The sequence below is a fragment of the Myotis nattereri genome (genome assembly GCF_964212035.1).
Source record: "Myotis nattereri genome assembly, chromosome: 16".
NCBI lineage: Eukaryota > Metazoa > Chordata > Mammalia > Chiroptera > Vespertilionidae > Myotis > Myotis nattereri.
The window spans coordinates 25,292,662-25,308,875 of NC_138091.1; the positions used below are offsets into that span (position 1 = coordinate 25,292,662).

Consider the following 16,214-nt stretch of genomic DNA (forward strand, 5'->3'; position numbering starts at 1 on the left):
TAGTTATATATATATATGTGTTTTCCAACGGGGTTGCGACCCACAGGCTGAGAACCACTGGCCCAGCCTCTATAGGCCCTATTCAAGTCAGACCAACCCGCTCCAATCCAACGGAGCCCTGCAGGGAAACAAGCTGAAGAGGCTCTCAAGGAAGTACTGTCTGAAGCTCCTGCTCTGGGGCATCTGAGCTATACACCTCCCTCCTTCCCTTTCACATATGAAAGTAATGGAAATACTTTAGGAGTTCTGACTCAGAAACATGGAGATCACCACAGACCTATAGGGCATTATAGGCAGCAACCAGACTCAGTGGCAAAAGGGTTGCCACCCTCCCCAGCTGTAGGAGGTCAATCTCTGCTACAGCCACGCTATGTGAACAGACAGAAGAGAAGGTTATGGGCTCTCCTTTAAGTATTTATGTTCCTCATCTGTTGAATCTCTGCTGAATCTCAGATTGGGCTGTTCAGAAGATTCTTGAGGCCAGGAAGCCCAACCAACGACACGTCATCAGACTTCACCTGAGATACCTATAGATTTGGGTAAATTCTCAAAGGTCCCCTAATATATCAAGGTTCTTGGGCCTTCCTTGCTCACCTGGCATGGCTGTGGGTAAGCAAGGTACCAGGCTGAATTTTCCAAGGGGTTTTATGGCTCCAGAAAGTCCTCACCAGGGAGAGTACACTGTCCCTGGGAGGCTCCAGGGCACCCCCTTCCTGTGCGAAGGGGAGGCTCTCCGTCCATGTGGAGAGCACAGCGCAGGGTGACAGGCAGGAGGAGAGGTAAAGAGTGAAATCTACCATCTCAGGCCTCCCAGCCATAGGGCTAGCTCCCTGGCCTTAGCTTCCTCAGTGACAATGACACCGTCAGGAATGTGTCCCCCTAAAGAGAGGGGCCAAAGTCAGAAAGCCGGGGTCAGAGGAGCAAAGTCTGGCATTGGACCCCAATGTCCTGGAGAATGTGGGAGAGCCCGACACTCGGGGATGAGGGGACAGAGATGTAACAATTAGGAAGTTTTTCTATAAAAGCTATAGTTTACATATTAACTCCATTTCTTTTTTTTATAAGCCTTTATTTTGTGCTCAAATCCACCCAGGGCTCCCTTCCTGGAAAAAACAAAGGCATAGCTCTCCCCCATTTCCTGGCAGACAGTTAAAGTCTAACAAAAATGTTTGTAGTTAAAACCACAGACATTCCTGTAGGAGACAAGATATAGTTTTGCACCATTTCCGGGCAGGCATTTGAAACAGCCCCCACATGTAACTTGCGCTGCCCTCCTCAAGTTAGACATTCCTGATAGATTGTTTAAACCATGCCCTCAAGCCAATCAGGGTACAGTGCAGTGACACGTCAGGGATCAAAGGAGACGGACTGCCCGTTCTTTCTGCTTGCCCACCCTATTGTTGCTGGGGCTTTGCACCCTTCTGCAGAAGTAGAGTGCCTTGGCAATCCATTTTGGAGTGTGTGTTTAATCCCCGAGACACTGGCTAAGAGCATTTCTAACACGAGATGCCCTGGTGACTGTAGGGAGACATATGTGGTTCATCAGGCCTTGGGTATAGATGAAACAATGCAATACAGTCAGGCCTTCTCAGAGGTCTCAGAGGTCTTCCATCTCAGACAATTCACTTCTCTACCAAGATGTTGACGGAAAAAGTGTCTTCCTGGTGAACAAGATTTGGTTCTCAACCTGACAGCCCTTTCATGCTGAGACCTCAGCATGACAAAAAGTATCTCTTAGGTCACAATCAAAGGAGAGAATGAGATTCAGTTTTCCCCTAACCCTCCTGTTGTTAACCTCTCAAGAAATCATGCTTTGAATATTTTTGTGTTTTTTTTTTCTTTCCTAGCTGGTGAAATGGATGATTAGGAGTATTTTAAAACATAAAGAGGCCATCAAGAGTGCTAATGTTGCTAAGCCTGTAAAAAAAACCCATGATGACAGGTCATTGAAGAGGTAGAAAACTTTTGCTGATTTGGATCAATGAAAAGCAGTTAGTCAGTGACAGCATCTCTGAGGCAGTGCTCAGTGAAAAAGTGAAGATGCAGCATGCTGACTTCCAGAGACACCCTGAAAAAAGTGCTGAACGTGATTAGGGGAGGTTAGGTACATTTAAGAAAAGAAGTGTTAGTTCATAGATGAAACAGTACATTAGACATATACCGTATAAAAGAAAGGTTAAAACAGGGAATCATTTGCGGACCTGGAATGAATTAGTTCAATTTACATTGTGTCTAACGGGAAAATGGATTTGGTTTTTTAACAAATCGCTATTCCAACAGCCTTCCAGAATGATTTAAGTTTGAGAACCGAGCTTCTACTGTTTTAGTATTTATACCTGTTAGAAAAAAGGCAAAGCCCCCAATTCAGAGGTCCCAATACAAAACATACTCGGGAGCCAGGCAGCAAGGCAAACATCTTTACTTCTATGCAGAAGGGTTCGCACACATGGTCTGGAAGTCCTCACACATGAGCAGGGGGTCTGCTTGGCTTTATAATCCCTGATGCACATGACCTATACCTTGCTCTTGATTGGAGCTCAGGTGCACAGTCTTTCTCGATTGGCTAAATCAAAGGAAGGGGTTGGCCTTTGCTGTTTCAAGATGGTGACCCCCAGGAGGGCTGGAGTACGCCATCGGGGGGATTAAGGATTCTGTTGAAAAGAGATCAGGAATTCAGTGTGGGATTGCGCCTACCCTCAGGCCCCCATGCACTGTAGGGGGGATGCTCCAGTGTGAGACTTCCACCCCTGGATTCTCCCACTCGCCTGCCCTCTCCTGTCAGCCTGGGTGCAACTTCCTGCCATCCTCCCAGACCCCATCATGGCCACCCTGCCCTCAGCCCCTCCACAGGCAGCTCCACGAACTCCAGGGCTCCCAGCTGACTTGTGCCAGCAGGAGGGAGTGGGGCTGTGCTCTGACTGGAGCTGGCAGACTTACAGGGAACATCTGTCCAGGGGTGCTCTGCACTGTGTGGATGACTGTTTGCGTCTGGAAGAAAGAAAAGGGGTTTTTAACCTGCTCTCACCAGCGTGAACACCGCCATCTGCCACCAGAGGGCACCACTTAACACACACCCTCCCAGCAGCTGCCAGTGGGCAACCCTCTCAGTAGCCCAGACCAGACTCTGAAAATTGCAGGGTAGAGGTGTTTCTCCTCTTAAGGGGTGTGGTAGGGGCAAAAGTTCCTTCTGGAGAGGAATGTGGCTTCATCTGTGGCCTTTGGCCCGTCTTCCTTCTCAGGGGAATTTCTCTAATTTCACTTTGCAGGAGGAAGTAATTGTGGGCCTTACTGTCCACAGAATGGCAGGGGCTTGGACAACTCAGCTTGTTTCCCAATCCATCAGCCCAGCCAACCACCCCTACTCCCCCAAACACTCCACCCGCCACCACCATCAGGAGGGTGGCCCAGAGGTCGGGCCTCAGCTGAGCCAGTCGCCCTGTGGCAGAGGCCTGATGCCTGGCCCTGCCTCCTCCTTCTAACCCACAGGAAGGACCAAAGTGAAGAGTTTCCAAAGAGAGAGCAAGAGACTTACAATGGGAGCTGCGGTGGCCTGCCAGTAACTTGGAGGCTGAAGGGGACGAAAAATAAAAATGCTGGTTAATATTGGTGCCACTTGACGGGGAGATGACAACCGAAACGGTGGTAAGAAATGCCTCCCAGACTCATGCTCGCTTCCTTCCTGCTCCCAAGCAAGCCTCCCTGAGCCCGTGGTGCCCAGATGCTCACCCACCATCTCAGGTAACTATGGTTAAGAACAGGGAAGGGCAGGTGGAGGAGAGGAAACATCCTGCCGGCTCCTCTAGAGAGCGAGAAGGATGTGTCTGACATAGAACATACAGATCACCTCAGCTCCCAGAGGCAAAACCATTACTTGCCGTGTCCTATTTCACCAGGAGGGTGAAAACTAGTATTTAGGGAGGCCTACTGTGTGTCAAGCTCTGGCTTCAGTGCTTTATGAGGGAGGCATCCTTAGCTTCAGTTTTGCTCAGTGAGAGCACAGGCTCAGAGAGGTTAAGCACCTTGCCCAATCCTGTCCAGGTAGCAAGCACTCAAATACAAAATGGTACCCCGTTGTGTCTGGTTGTATCAGCATACCCCATCCTCCCAAGGCCAGGGCCAAAGTTGGGCTGCCCTGCAAAGGCCCCTGGAGCTCCTCCATCCTAAAGTCAGTGTGGCAGGTGGCAGGGGCCCACCATGCACCGTGATGGGCCACAGGAAGCTGGGTAGGGAGACGCCCTTGGCCTTGCCCCCACTGCTCAAGTGGCAAAGCAATGGCCAGGCCCTGCTCCTTTTCCTGCCCAAGGCCCCTCCCCACCCAGCAGACTGGTCTTCTTGCTCTGACTGGTCTCCCGTTCTACTGACTGTGCAAACCACATCCCTCATTCATTGACCCAGTCCCTACTGCACTCCAGGCACTTTGCAAAGTGCTGGGGATACACAGAGGGACAAGTCAGAATTCCAAGATCATGGGTTTGGGCAAAAACAGATGGAGTGATGGAGACAGACATGTAAATACAGTTACAGTAGGAAATGGTGCCTGGTGTGCATAGAGTTATGAAATGTCCATTGAAAAAGGGAGGGGGTGGGGCATCCGGCATCCTGACAGGCAGGGAGTAACATTGAAGCAGAGCATTGAAGGGCTGGGGTGAGGTGGAAAAAGGTCCTTTCGGCACCAGGACAGCAGATGCAAAAGTGTGGTGGCAGGAAGGAGCCTGGAGTGAGCAGTGGAGGCTGATGGAGGGTCTTGGTGAGTGAGGTGGGAGGCCAGCAGGTGGGCTGGGCAAGACTGGGGAGGATTCTGCACATCCAGCTGAGGGACTGGAGCTCTATTGAGCCCGGGGCCTTTAGGGTTTGTAAGGAGGCAGTAGATGCCATTAGATTTGCTTTTGGAAACGTCTCTCTGGCAGTGGGTGGTGTGAGGGGGTGAGGAGTGAGGAGTCAGGTCGTCTAATCCAAGGCAGTGGCTTCAGGAAGGAGAGGCGTTGGTGCACTGGAGGGATATTGAGGGAGGGAAGGAAGAATGAAGGATGCCTCCCAGATCAGGGGCCTGGATGCTGGAGGCAAAGACCAAAAAGTAGTTAACATACAAGTACAGCACGCTAACCGATTGAGCCACTGGAGCTCTGAAAGTAGTTAACATATAAATGCCAGAAGTCCATCAGAAGGCGGATGGACTTTGATATTCAGCAAGGGCTGAGAATCAGTATATTATTACCTGCTGTTGGCTGAATGGCTGAAGGCAATCCTCTAAGCACATAATCCTTTTATTGTTTATCAAACCTTACCATTGCTGTCTGTTTGCTTTGCTAAATTGCAAAAGTATATTCTAGTAAAAAGCTTTGGGTCTGGAGATTCAGAGAGCCATTCCACTAGAGAGTAGGTTTCTACCTCGTTCCACCATGCATTCTAAATTTATATTTTTTTTCTAGTCTATCCATTTATGTGTGGCCCCTTCACCAGATCCTGAATCCTCACTGTAAAAGGTTGTGGCACCTGGGTGCCTGGTGGATGGACATAGGGAACCTCGGTGGGCATGCAGGGGCCTATAGGTCATCACTGCCTGCTCACTGGAATTAGCCTCTCTCTCAGACCTTCTGTCCTTCCTGCTGACTGCTCAGCCTCCCAGGTTCTCCACGTTTAACTCACTTTTGCTTTCTGCTCCTTGCGCTCCAGTAGGTCGCAAGCTGTCTGACCATTTTGCACCACAGGGACATCACCAGTGTCCCGTTAAGACAAAAGGTGCTATGGGATGAAGAGAAGCTTTAATGAGCCAAGGAAGAATGGAAAGTCAGGGGCCCGGACAAGAGGGTGGAAGCCAGACAGGCAGGGACAGACAGAGTAGGCAAGAGGGAGAAAATATCAGAGATGAGGACCAAAGAGAGAAGAGCTCATGTTTGCTGTGGGCCCCTGAGTGCTTTTCTCATCTTAGTGCCAGCTCTTTAGTGGAGGCCTGAGCACAGCCAGCCTTACTGTCTCTGTATTTTGCTCTGGAGAGTTTCATGAGATTTTGGGCAATAATGATTGGGCACCAGGATGACAAAGCCCGTGAGGTGGGGCTAAGGGTCAAGAGCATGGCAGTGAGTGAAGGACACACATGTCCCCGGGGAAGGCTGCTGAAGGGACTGACCCATGTTTCCTTCTCTCAGGGGGAACCAGGAAGGCACTCAGCCAGGGGCTAAGTGGGGACTGGCCTCTGTTCTATTCCCTACAAAGTGCTGGGGATACAGAAAGGGACAAGTCAGTATTCCAAGCTTATGGTTAGTGGGAAAGAGGGGGTGGAGTGACTGAGACAGACATGTAAATACAGTTACAACCGGACATGGTGCCTGGCGTGCACAGAGCCCTAAAAAGTCCATCAGGTCAGGGAGTGAGTGGGGCATCCAGCAACCTGCCAGGCAGGGAAGATGCCCCTGAGGAGCCACATTGAAGCAGGGCATTGAAGGGCAGTGAGGGGCTGGCTGGGGTGAGGTGGCAAAGGGTACTTTGGGCACCAGGACAGCAGATGCAAAAGCGTGGTGGCCAGAAGGAGCCTGGATGAGCAGTGGAGGCTGACTGAGGGTCTTTTTGGGTGAGGTGGGAGGCCGGGAGGTGGGCTGGGCAAGACTGGGGAGAATTCTGCACATCCAGCAGGGGAGTTGGAGCTTTATTTGAGCCTGGGGCCTTTAAGAGATTTAAGCATGAAGAGGATGAGATAAGATTTGCTTATGTGATGGTCACTCTGGCAGTGGATGGGTGACAGGGTGGTTAGGGGTTAGGGGAGGGTGGCCTGGACCATGGCAGTGGCTTCAGGAGGGAGAGGCGTTGGTGCCCTGGAGGGACATTAAGGAAGGGAGGGGAGAGCCAAGGACGCCTTCCAGGTCCCTGGCCTGGGTGCCTGTGGATGGAGATAGGGAACTGTGGGTGGGCATGATGGGGCTTAGACCCCCTGGCTGTCTGCTGGCTGGAAGTAGCCTCTCTCAGACCCCTGTCCTTGCTGCTGACTGCTCAGCCTCCCACATGTTCATGTTCAACTCACTTTTGGTTTCTGCTCTTTAGACTCAGGTGAGTCATAGAGACTGGGGTAGGACTGCACCTCAGAGATCATCCTCTGGACAGGGACTGCACAGGTGTCCTGTTAAAACAAAAGGCGAAAGGGAATGAGAAGCTTTAATGAGTCATGGAAGAGTGGAAAGGTAAAGGCCCCGAGAAGACGGAGGAAGCCAGGCAGGCAGAAACGGAGTAGGTGAGAGGGAGAGAGGAAGAGATGGCACCAAAGAGAGAGGAGCTCATATTTGCTGTGCACCTACTGTGTGCTTTTCCCATCTCAGGAGCACACTCAAATACCGAAGTGGAAATAACATCTCCACTCCAGGCGCCTGGGGCCCTGTGGGAATGTGGGCCAGGCTTACCCCAATATTCCCAGTTTTCACAAAAAGCCAGGCATTCAGGTTTCCATGTGATATCACCTGACCTGGAAAATTTTTGGTAACATACACATAAAATTTACCACCTTCAGCATTTTCATGAGTACAGTGGAGGGACATTCAGTTCCTTCACACTGTGGTGCAGCCGTCACCAGCATCAGCTCCACAATGCAAACCTGCTCCTGGCCTTGTAGATGTTGGCAACACATTCAAAAATGGGAAAACCCAGAGAGAGTCTAGTAGACCCTGGTGTGGGCCCATGGGGGCCATTACGTGACCTCTGACATGTATCACCTCACTGAGCCCACACATACCTCCTGGGGAGGCTGTGACTATGCTCCTTGCACAGATGAGGAAACTGAGGCTGGAGAGGCAGACTCACTTGTGTGAGATCCCACAGCTGATGACAGTGCAGAGCTGGGGTCTGAGCTAGATTCAGTGTGATTCCCAAGCTGGTTCTTTGGGGAACCACATGGCCTCCTAACCAGGGTGGGAGTAGAGAGGGACAGGCAAGAGAGGAGGGAGTCAGGCTGAGGCAGGTGCTCTGGACAGAGACAGTGAACCAGGAAGAGCATGATGGGGGAGCCAAAGGTGTGTCTCTAGAGTCACCCTAATGAGAGAAGCCTGGAACATTTGGACCCACCCAACAGGGCCTAGGCATAAACCCTGTACCTAGCCAGTGGGACAAGTACCAGATGGACAATCTAACCTCGATGCTGATCTGTTTCACCTCCACACCACCGGTAAAGGAGATGGTGTCCACATGGTGTACAGGCACGAGGTGTGTGTACTTCGTAAACTCCTTTCCATCCACCTTCACCTGTCAACAGGAGGGCATATTTCAGGAGAGGGATCCCAGACCAGGGCGGGAAGTACACCTGAGCACTAGGACCCCGGCTTCTAGAAATTAATGCCTGTCTGGTTTTCACCTCCATCCCCTGTAGGTGCGGCCCAGCCTTCAGAGCTGCTCCAGGTACAGGAACACACATGTGATCCAAAGTGCAACCAAACCCAGCCACCACTTGGCTCTAGTTTTGGCTTCTGAGTTCTTGCTAGTTTATTGCTCTAGGTTTGTCTTTCTCAGCTCACCTGGGATGCCATTTCAATATGCGCATTTAAATGCCCATAAAGTGCTCATGGGAGCAGAGGAGAGGGCACCTCAGGGTGCACACGGAGGCCTGGGAGCATCCCGTTCACACAGAGAAGCACAGACACAGCCATCCCTGTCCCCGGGCCCAGCAGCACTGCTCTGCCGGCAGAGCAATGACCACACCATGCAGCCCTGAGCCGCCCCTGGGCCTGCAGAAGGGCTGCCACAGCATCACCGACAACAAATGCTGTCAAGGACCTGGAGGGGGTGAGCCTGCAGCAGAGGATGGAAATCACCAAAGAGCAGGTGGGGACTTACCTAGCTCTTATTTCCTGGTAACAGAAGCAACAGGTGCTCAGCAGCTTCAGGTAAAGGTGTGTAACCTGCTCTTATCTGCATAATAGCATTGCTTGGGGAATTATTAAAGGCTTTTTTTCCAGTCCTGATGGGGCAGGGGGACAGGCAGCAAGAGGGAGGGAGGAGAATCCTGCTCACCTGGAATTCAGAGTTCTCCACCAGGAAGCTGATCTCAAAAGGAATTCCCATCTGGAAGGGATTTGTCATCTTCCTCTCCTCCGGCCCCCAGCGTCCTTTCTGCTTGGTGTTACAGACCACATACCCGCCCCCTTCAAACCGAGGGTTGAAGTGGAAGGCAATGTCATTGTCACTGAAGCCCGTCTGGAAGTTCACAGCAAACCTAGGTGGACGGAAATCAGACAGCGTTCTGGTTTATTCCCAATGGTAGGAGCCTCTGACTTCCATGTGTGCCTGGCAACTTGCATACAACCTGTGTGGCAGGTTGCACCCATCCCACTGTGCTGCCTTCCTTTGTGTTTACCTAATTTTCACTAGTGTGTTTTGTGTAATTATTGCATTTTTCCCTTTCCAGCGTGGCTTTCCAGAAATAAGCAGGAACTGGGTAAAGAACAATGTGGACTCCAGCCTCAGGAAGCGTGGGTCTTGGAAACGGAATGCACATTTTTGTGAAGATGCAAATCCAGGAACATGCCCAGAAGCAAGAGCCTCTCACCCCCGGTGGGCACTGGTTAGAGGCCAGCCCACGGCTGGCTGCTCAGTTGGGAAGGAAGAGAACAAATGGAGAGAACATGTGACATTGATGGACTTTACCTACAAAGACGGTGTCTAGCAGGGGGGGCATCGTATGAATATTGGCTCTCCAGGCAGGAGAACTTCCGGTATGTGTGTCTGTCCCTCATCGGAGGTTGGTGTGTGTCCCACCCTGACCCCTGCTCATATGTTAGTTACTGGGGTGACCCTGAAACACACTACCTTAAGTCAAGGGACCCAGGTCGGGGCTGACTCCCTTCCTTTGGGTTTTATTAATGACTTGTTCAAGAAGCCTCCACAAAAGTAAATTTTAATTCCTGTCTCTCTCCTTGGAAGGAAGTCCTTGCCTTCAAAACTTCCTGTAAGTTCTAAGGTGAGGAATTAAAACAAAAAAACCTCCCAAGAAGCCAGGCTCATGAAAGGGTCTCAATAAATGTTTGTTCTGCCCTTTCCCAGACACATGTCCTAAAACCAGTCCCAATCCAAGGAGTCACTGTCTACTCCAAGCCTTCCCTGAACTCAGCAGGAGCATGGTTCATAGCCTGCGTCTTGGGGTCATTCTAGTGTCCCCAACTAATGCACAGCACTCAGGGATGACCCCCACCTTCTTTCACGTCTTCTGCATCCCCCAGAGGGCCAGGCTCTGAACCAAGCCTAGAGGTGGCCCTAGATAGACATTCTATTCAATTCCTGCAGAGCCCCACCCAAATCAGGCAAGAGCCCCTCACCCGACAACACCTGGGCCTCAGCAGAGGGCAGCCAGGGCTGCTGGAGTATTACAAGGCTCTCCAGCCTCTGGTGAGAAGTACAATCTCTTCCCTGTTCCCCACAGTCCCCTCTTGGTGGGAAACAGTGCTGAGAAGATGGTTGTATTTTGAAATGACTTAGTATTTTCCAGGAAGGAACTTGAAACAGGAAGAGATCAAATTACATTTGAGCCCTAGCCAGTTTGGCTCAGTGGATAAAGCATTGACCTGGAGACTGCAGGCTCCTGGTTTGGGTTCGAGTCAAGGGCACATGCCTGGGTTGTGGGCTCAGTCCTCGGTAGGGCGCATGCAGGAGGCAGCAGATCAATGATTCTCTCTCATCGTTGATGTTTCTTTCTCTCTCTCTCTCTTCTCTCCCTTCCCCCTTCTAAAATCAATACAAATATATTTTTTAAAAATGACATTTGATGGCAAATTTAAGTATTTTGAATACAACCAAGATTAGTTTACCCAGCAAAGCTATCATTTAGAATTGAAGATCAGAATAAGAGCTTCACAGACAAGAAAAAGCTAAAGGAGTTCATCACCAACAAACCAGTATTACATGAAATGTTGAAGGGTATTCTTTAAGAAGAGGGAAAAAAAAAAAAAGATAAAAATACTATGAACCATGTAATGGCAATAAATACATATCTACCAAAAAAATTGAAACTAAAAATCAAAATAAATGACAATAAATCTAATGAAGAAAATAAACTGATGAATAAAATAGAATCAAGGCATGGAAACATGGAATGGACTGATGAATCTCAGAGAGGGATCAGGAAGAGATTAGCCAAAGACCTTATATGCATATATGCATTAACTATGGACACAAACAATAGCGTGGTGAAGGCTTGGGCGGGGTGGGAACTGGGTGGAGAGTGGCAATAAAAAGCTTCTGCACAGCAAAAGAAACCATCAACAAAACAACAAGAAAGCCCAATGCATGGGAGAACATATTTGCCAAGGTTATCTCCGATAAGGGTCTAATCTCCAACATTTACAGGAAACTCATACAACTTAATAAAAGGAAGATAAACAACCCAATTTAAAAAATGGGTAAAAGACCTCAATAGACACTTTTCAAAAGTGGACATGCAGAAGGCCAAGAGACATATGAAAACATGCTCAAAGTCATTAGTCATCAGAGATGCAAATCAAAATGACAATGAGGTACCATCTCACACCTGTCAGAATGGCTATCAACAAATCAACAAACAACAAGTGCTGGTGAGGATGTGGAGAAAAGGGAACTCTTGTGCACTGCTAGTGGGAATGCAAACTGGTGCAGCCACTGTGGAAAATGGTATGGACTTTCCTCAAAACATTAAAAATGGAACTCCCATTTGACCCAGTAATCCCACTTCTAGGAATATATCCCAAGAAATCAGAAACACCAATTAGAAAGGATATATGCACCCCTATGTGCATAGCAGCACAATTTGTAATAGCTAAGTTTTGGAACAGCCTAAGTGCCCATCAGCAGATGAGTGAATTAGAAAACGGTGGTACATCTACACAATGGAATACTACGCTGCTACAAAAAAAGAAAACTCTTACCATTGGCAACAGCATGGATGAACCTGGAAAGCATTATGCTAAGCAAAATAAGTCAGTCAGAGAAATATAAATATCCCATGATCTCACCCGTTTGTGGAAAATAATGAACAATATAAATTGACGAACAAAAATGGATCAAGAGACATAGAAGCATGGAACAAACCGTCAAACCTCAGAATGCAGGCAGGGGAGGATGGGGCGGAGATAAGAGATCAACCAAAGGACTTGTATGTGCGCATATAAGCATAACCAATGGACACAGACAGTAGGGGAGTGAGGGCATGTGCAGGGGATTGGGGGGGGCTAGGGAGAGATCAATGGGGGGAAAAGGAGACATAGGTAACACTTTAAACAATAAAGATTTTAAATTAAAAAATATACAGATAAAAATAGATTTCCACATCAGTCAAATGAGGGCTTCGACGTGAAAGAAGGCTGTAATGGGAAATAAAGGAGACATCATTTTTGCATCTCTGGGTCTTCCTGAGCAAAATTCAATCCTAGCCCATGATATGCCCCGTGGCTGGCCTTAGACTATGAGCTCCCTGTGTCTATGGGGAATCTATGTTCATGGTCTCCAGGTTCTCCTGGCTGAGGGCAGGGGTACCATGCAGTGTTGGCAGGGGTCAGGCCCTACACATCCAGCATCCCATGAGCCAGGCACAGGCGGCTTGGAGAGTGTCAGGTGAACCACCCTGAGCAGACAGTTGACATGGTTTGTTAAGGGTCAGGGCTGGAGAGAAACAACACTAGGTACCTGGTTCCACAGGACTGAAGAAACATCCCTTTGATAATGATGTGATGTCCATACCGGAGGGTGTACCGGTCACCCCCTTGTGTGGCCCTAGAGAAGGGGACGACCTGCAGGGAGAAGGCAGTCAGTTAGGGGCCCTCCTCCTTCTGTCCCATCCCTCTGGCACTTGCTAGTGGCCGGCCTGGTGTGTCCGACAATGTCCCAGGGGCCGGATTCAGCTGTGAATTGGGCATCTGGAGTCTCAGTCTTGTGCATCTTCCCACCTGTGAGGAAGCCGACTTGGATCCGGGGAGTTACACGTTCATTCTGAGACTGATAAGGAGACCACCAGGCTCTGAGACAATGTAACCCAGAGCTGACCTCTCTTAAGGGGAAGTAGCAGCTTTCAAGAGGAGGAAGTAGCATGAACAGGGCCCTGAGAGAGAAAGAAACCAGGGTAGAGAGAGGGGCGGCTGGACCACAGGCCCTTAGCAAAGGCCCCAGGGCCCTGGCTGAAAACTCAGAAACCCAAGGGACCAAAGAGGCCACCAGCCTATTCTAAAGGATAAACCTTCAGCTCGCTGAGAAGGCCAAGAAGAAGGCATCCTCCTGCCCATCCCACCACAGAACAGTGTGACCATGACCTTTGCCCTCCCAGCCACCTCAGGTAGCACCTGGGTGCTCTGTATCCTCTCCTGCTCCTGCTCCCCAGTCCCTCTCCAGGCCCTGGGCAACCTCCGAGGCCCCAGTGAGGTGTCTGCACTCCTCCTCCGCCCCATAGAGCCCGTTTTGTCCAATGCCCTTCCCGGGCCACTTGAAAGAACAATGGTTACGGTGAGGCTTGCATTGTTTTAGAGCCAGGCATCATCTAGATTTGGAGCCTAATTCTGCTGCTCATTTCCTGCGTGACCTCAGGAAGCTCATGTCACCTCTTTTGTCTGTTTCCTCATCTGTAACATAGGGGCACATCTTACCTTCTGCGTAAGATCAATGATTTAGTGAGAAAAAGTCTGGGGAAGAGATTGGCACATAGTAGGTGTCTCTACCGCACCCTTCCCTCTTGGTCTCTCTGAGCAAAATTACAAATTGGTTTCTTCATGACTTTTAAGCTAACCTCCAGGATGCCTGTTATCTGATGTGCTCTTAACCTGCACTAACCTAGGAGATAGCTTCCAGCTCCTAGTCAATCTTCACATTTCTCTAGTAGTTAATGTGTTCTCTAACTTCTTTAAGCCAACTCCCTACCCAAGTGAAATGCTTGTAGGAGCCAGGCAAGTAGGAGGGGGATTGTCATGTAGGGGCAATAGGGAGTTGCAGAGTCTATAACAAAGCAGGCACCATGTGTCTCATCAAAAGGGACACCATCCTCTCAGCTCTAACCTGAACAAATTAATTAATTTAGATGGATTAACCCCTCTGTGGGTCAGAGCTTGCTCCAGGCCAGGCCTGGAGGCTGAGGACTATTTCCTCCTTTTCCTCTCTGGAGGCTCAGACAGCAGAGCCTGGCCCCCAGGCAGAGGGTGTGCAGCCTCCTTCTGGAGGCCCAGTGTCCCCAGCGGGCAGCCACCCACAGCTGGAACACGGGGCTCACTGCAGGGACAGTGGGAGCCTTTCAGGCAAAGAGGCTGCTGCCCCAGGGGTTCTGAGGTGCTTCTGGGCCCATTTCCCTGGCTGTTCCTAGCAACAGCCCCTGGCAACAGCCCTTGCCATTATCAGGGCCACCCCTACAGATGAGGAAACTGAGCACAGAAGGTCTGGTAACTTGCCCAAAGCCACCCAGCTGGTCAGTAATAGGGTGGGGTTGGGTCCCAGCACCCATGCTGTGAAGCCCCACACAGGCTGCTTCTCACGATGAAGCACAGACATCCTGGCTCCTGGCTCCCTGAGGGCTTCCCCCACCAAACAGCGTCCTGTCCTGCGTGTGGTTCCAGCGTCCACCCTGGCCTCTGAGGAGGCGGGGCCAGATGAGGCCAGTGGGTCTGGCAAGGAATGGGGCTGAGGCCCCCAAGCAGACCCTCCTGGTGTTCAGCTGGTCCTCAGAACAGCCAGGCCGGGGGCGCTTCCTGGCACAGGCTGGAGGAAGAGGGAGGTGAATGCTGACTGATGGAAATCACTGGGTCTCCCGGGAGAGGGTGACTGCGTGGGGTGGAAGGGCTCTCCTCCCGCCTCTGGCGGCTACACCCATCCCCTTCCTGTTTGTACTCCAGGCCCTGTTTGAACTCTCTGCTGCCCAAGCAGGGTTTTCATTCTAATTTGAAACAGCTGGCATTTGAATCCAAGGTCTGAAAACTAAAAACCAGCCACCAAGATAAGAAAATGGCAGTGCCTGGAAGGAGGCTGGGATCTCCCATTTTACATTCAGCCTAAGGGGACACGCTCTCACCCTGAGGCCACCCGCCTACCCCTAACCCCACCCAGGAAGCGCTCTCTCACTCCTCCTCTGATCCCTCGGAAAACTGTTTGCCGAGGCTGGGAGAGGCTTCCACAGGCCGGTCCAGGGCACAGTGCCGTCCTGGGCCTGGGGCTGCCACCTGCCTGCCTGTGGGCACCTCCCCTTCTGGGGTAAATCAAGGCCCCTCCTCCTCGACCATCTGGGACGTCTGGGAAGTGGCCTCGACGCCTCTGAGCTTCAGGTTCCCATGGATGGCGTGGGGATAATAAAGCTCAGAGGGTTTACCCAGCCACCCAGACAGGGCCCACACATGGGAAAAGGTGGGAAAGGCAGCCCTTTGCATCCCACACTGCAGGGCCGCCCCATCCTCTCTCACTCCCCAGAGGGCCCCTCTGCACACACCCTGGACCTGCCCCTGATAACTCACCCCCCAGGGAGCAGACACCCCCTCAGGAGGTCTTCCCTGCTGCCCCCAGACTCCTAATCTGCTCAACACTTCAAAAGCCCCACCGCCTGCCAGGCACCATGAAAACACCCTAGACATGCTACCTGCATCCTTACCCAATCCTGGGAGGCGGCTCAAGGATTACCCCTATTTTACAGATGTGGAAACTGAGGCCCAGAGAGGAAAAAGCAGCTCGCCTGAGGTCACCGAGCTAGGAAACGGCTCAACCCAGGGAGGCCATCTCCTAAGTCAGTGCCAAAGCCGGGCTGTTGGGCTCCCCGGGCAGCCCTACTGACTTCCCCTTTCATTCCAACAAAGCCCCACCCTCCCAGGGCTGACCAGCGCCCTTCTCCCCTCAGCACCCAGGGCAGGACGGGCGCCCAGAGGGAGCTCAGCGCCATCTGTGCAATGCCCCAATGCGGGTGATTATCATCCCTCGGTCCTGAGAGGCAGGTGAGACCGGCCTGGGGCAGAGGTTGTGTCAGAATTGCCCCATCAGGCATGTCTGCCCCTGACGCACCCTCTGCCACCCCAGCCTGGTTTCCTCAGAGACCCAGAGCGGCTTCCCTGGCAAGGCAGCCAGCTCAACCCTGTACCATCGCCTGTGCCCACTGCCTGGGAACTCACTGGGTTCACGAAGGAAAGCTGGTTACAGATGGGGGCCATCTCTCCACCACCTCTGTGGTCCCGGCTGCTCCTCACACCAGCCAGGCAGTTCTCTTCACTGGGAAGGATTTACAAGAAACAGAAACTAAAGCCACATGACAGTTATTC

At 51.1% G+C, this 16,214-nt stretch overlaps 1 protein-coding gene across 1 annotated transcript; it reads right to left on the bottom strand.

Annotated features, from left to right (window-relative positions):
* Positions 1-2,317: 2,317 nt before the first annotated feature.
* Positions 2,318-16,214, bottom strand: LOC308532240 (galectin-9-like). Its single transcript, XM_081109586.1, has 8 exons — positions 16,068-16,214; positions 12,628-12,731; positions 8,989-9,190; positions 8,113-8,223; positions 7,016-7,111; positions 3,533-3,568; positions 2,938-2,988; positions 2,318-2,651 (listed from the first exon to the last, which is right to left on the bottom strand). The coding sequence occupies exons 1-8, from the start codon at positions 16,104-16,106 to the stop codon at positions 2,643-2,645; spliced, it is 648 nt and encodes a 215-aa protein (XP_080965712.1). The 5' UTR covers positions 16,107-16,214; the 3' UTR covers positions 2,318-2,642.

What these genes read in the sequence shown, in the direction of transcription:
- LOC308532240 (XM_081109586.1), bottom strand. Translation starts at nt 16,106, where the DNA reads ATGGCCCCCATCTGTAACCAGCTTTCCTTCGTGAACCCA. An exon ending in TGAAACAGATCAGCATCGAG is followed by an intron (nt 7,112 to 8,112) that starts GTTAGATTGTCC and finishes TTGTTTTAACAG; the next exon opens with GACACCTGTGCAGTCCCTGT. An exon ending in CTAAAGAGCAGAAACCAAAA is followed by an intron (nt 3,569 to 7,015) that starts GTGAGTTGAACA and finishes CGTCCCCTTCAG; the next exon opens with CCTCCAAGTTACTGGCAGGC.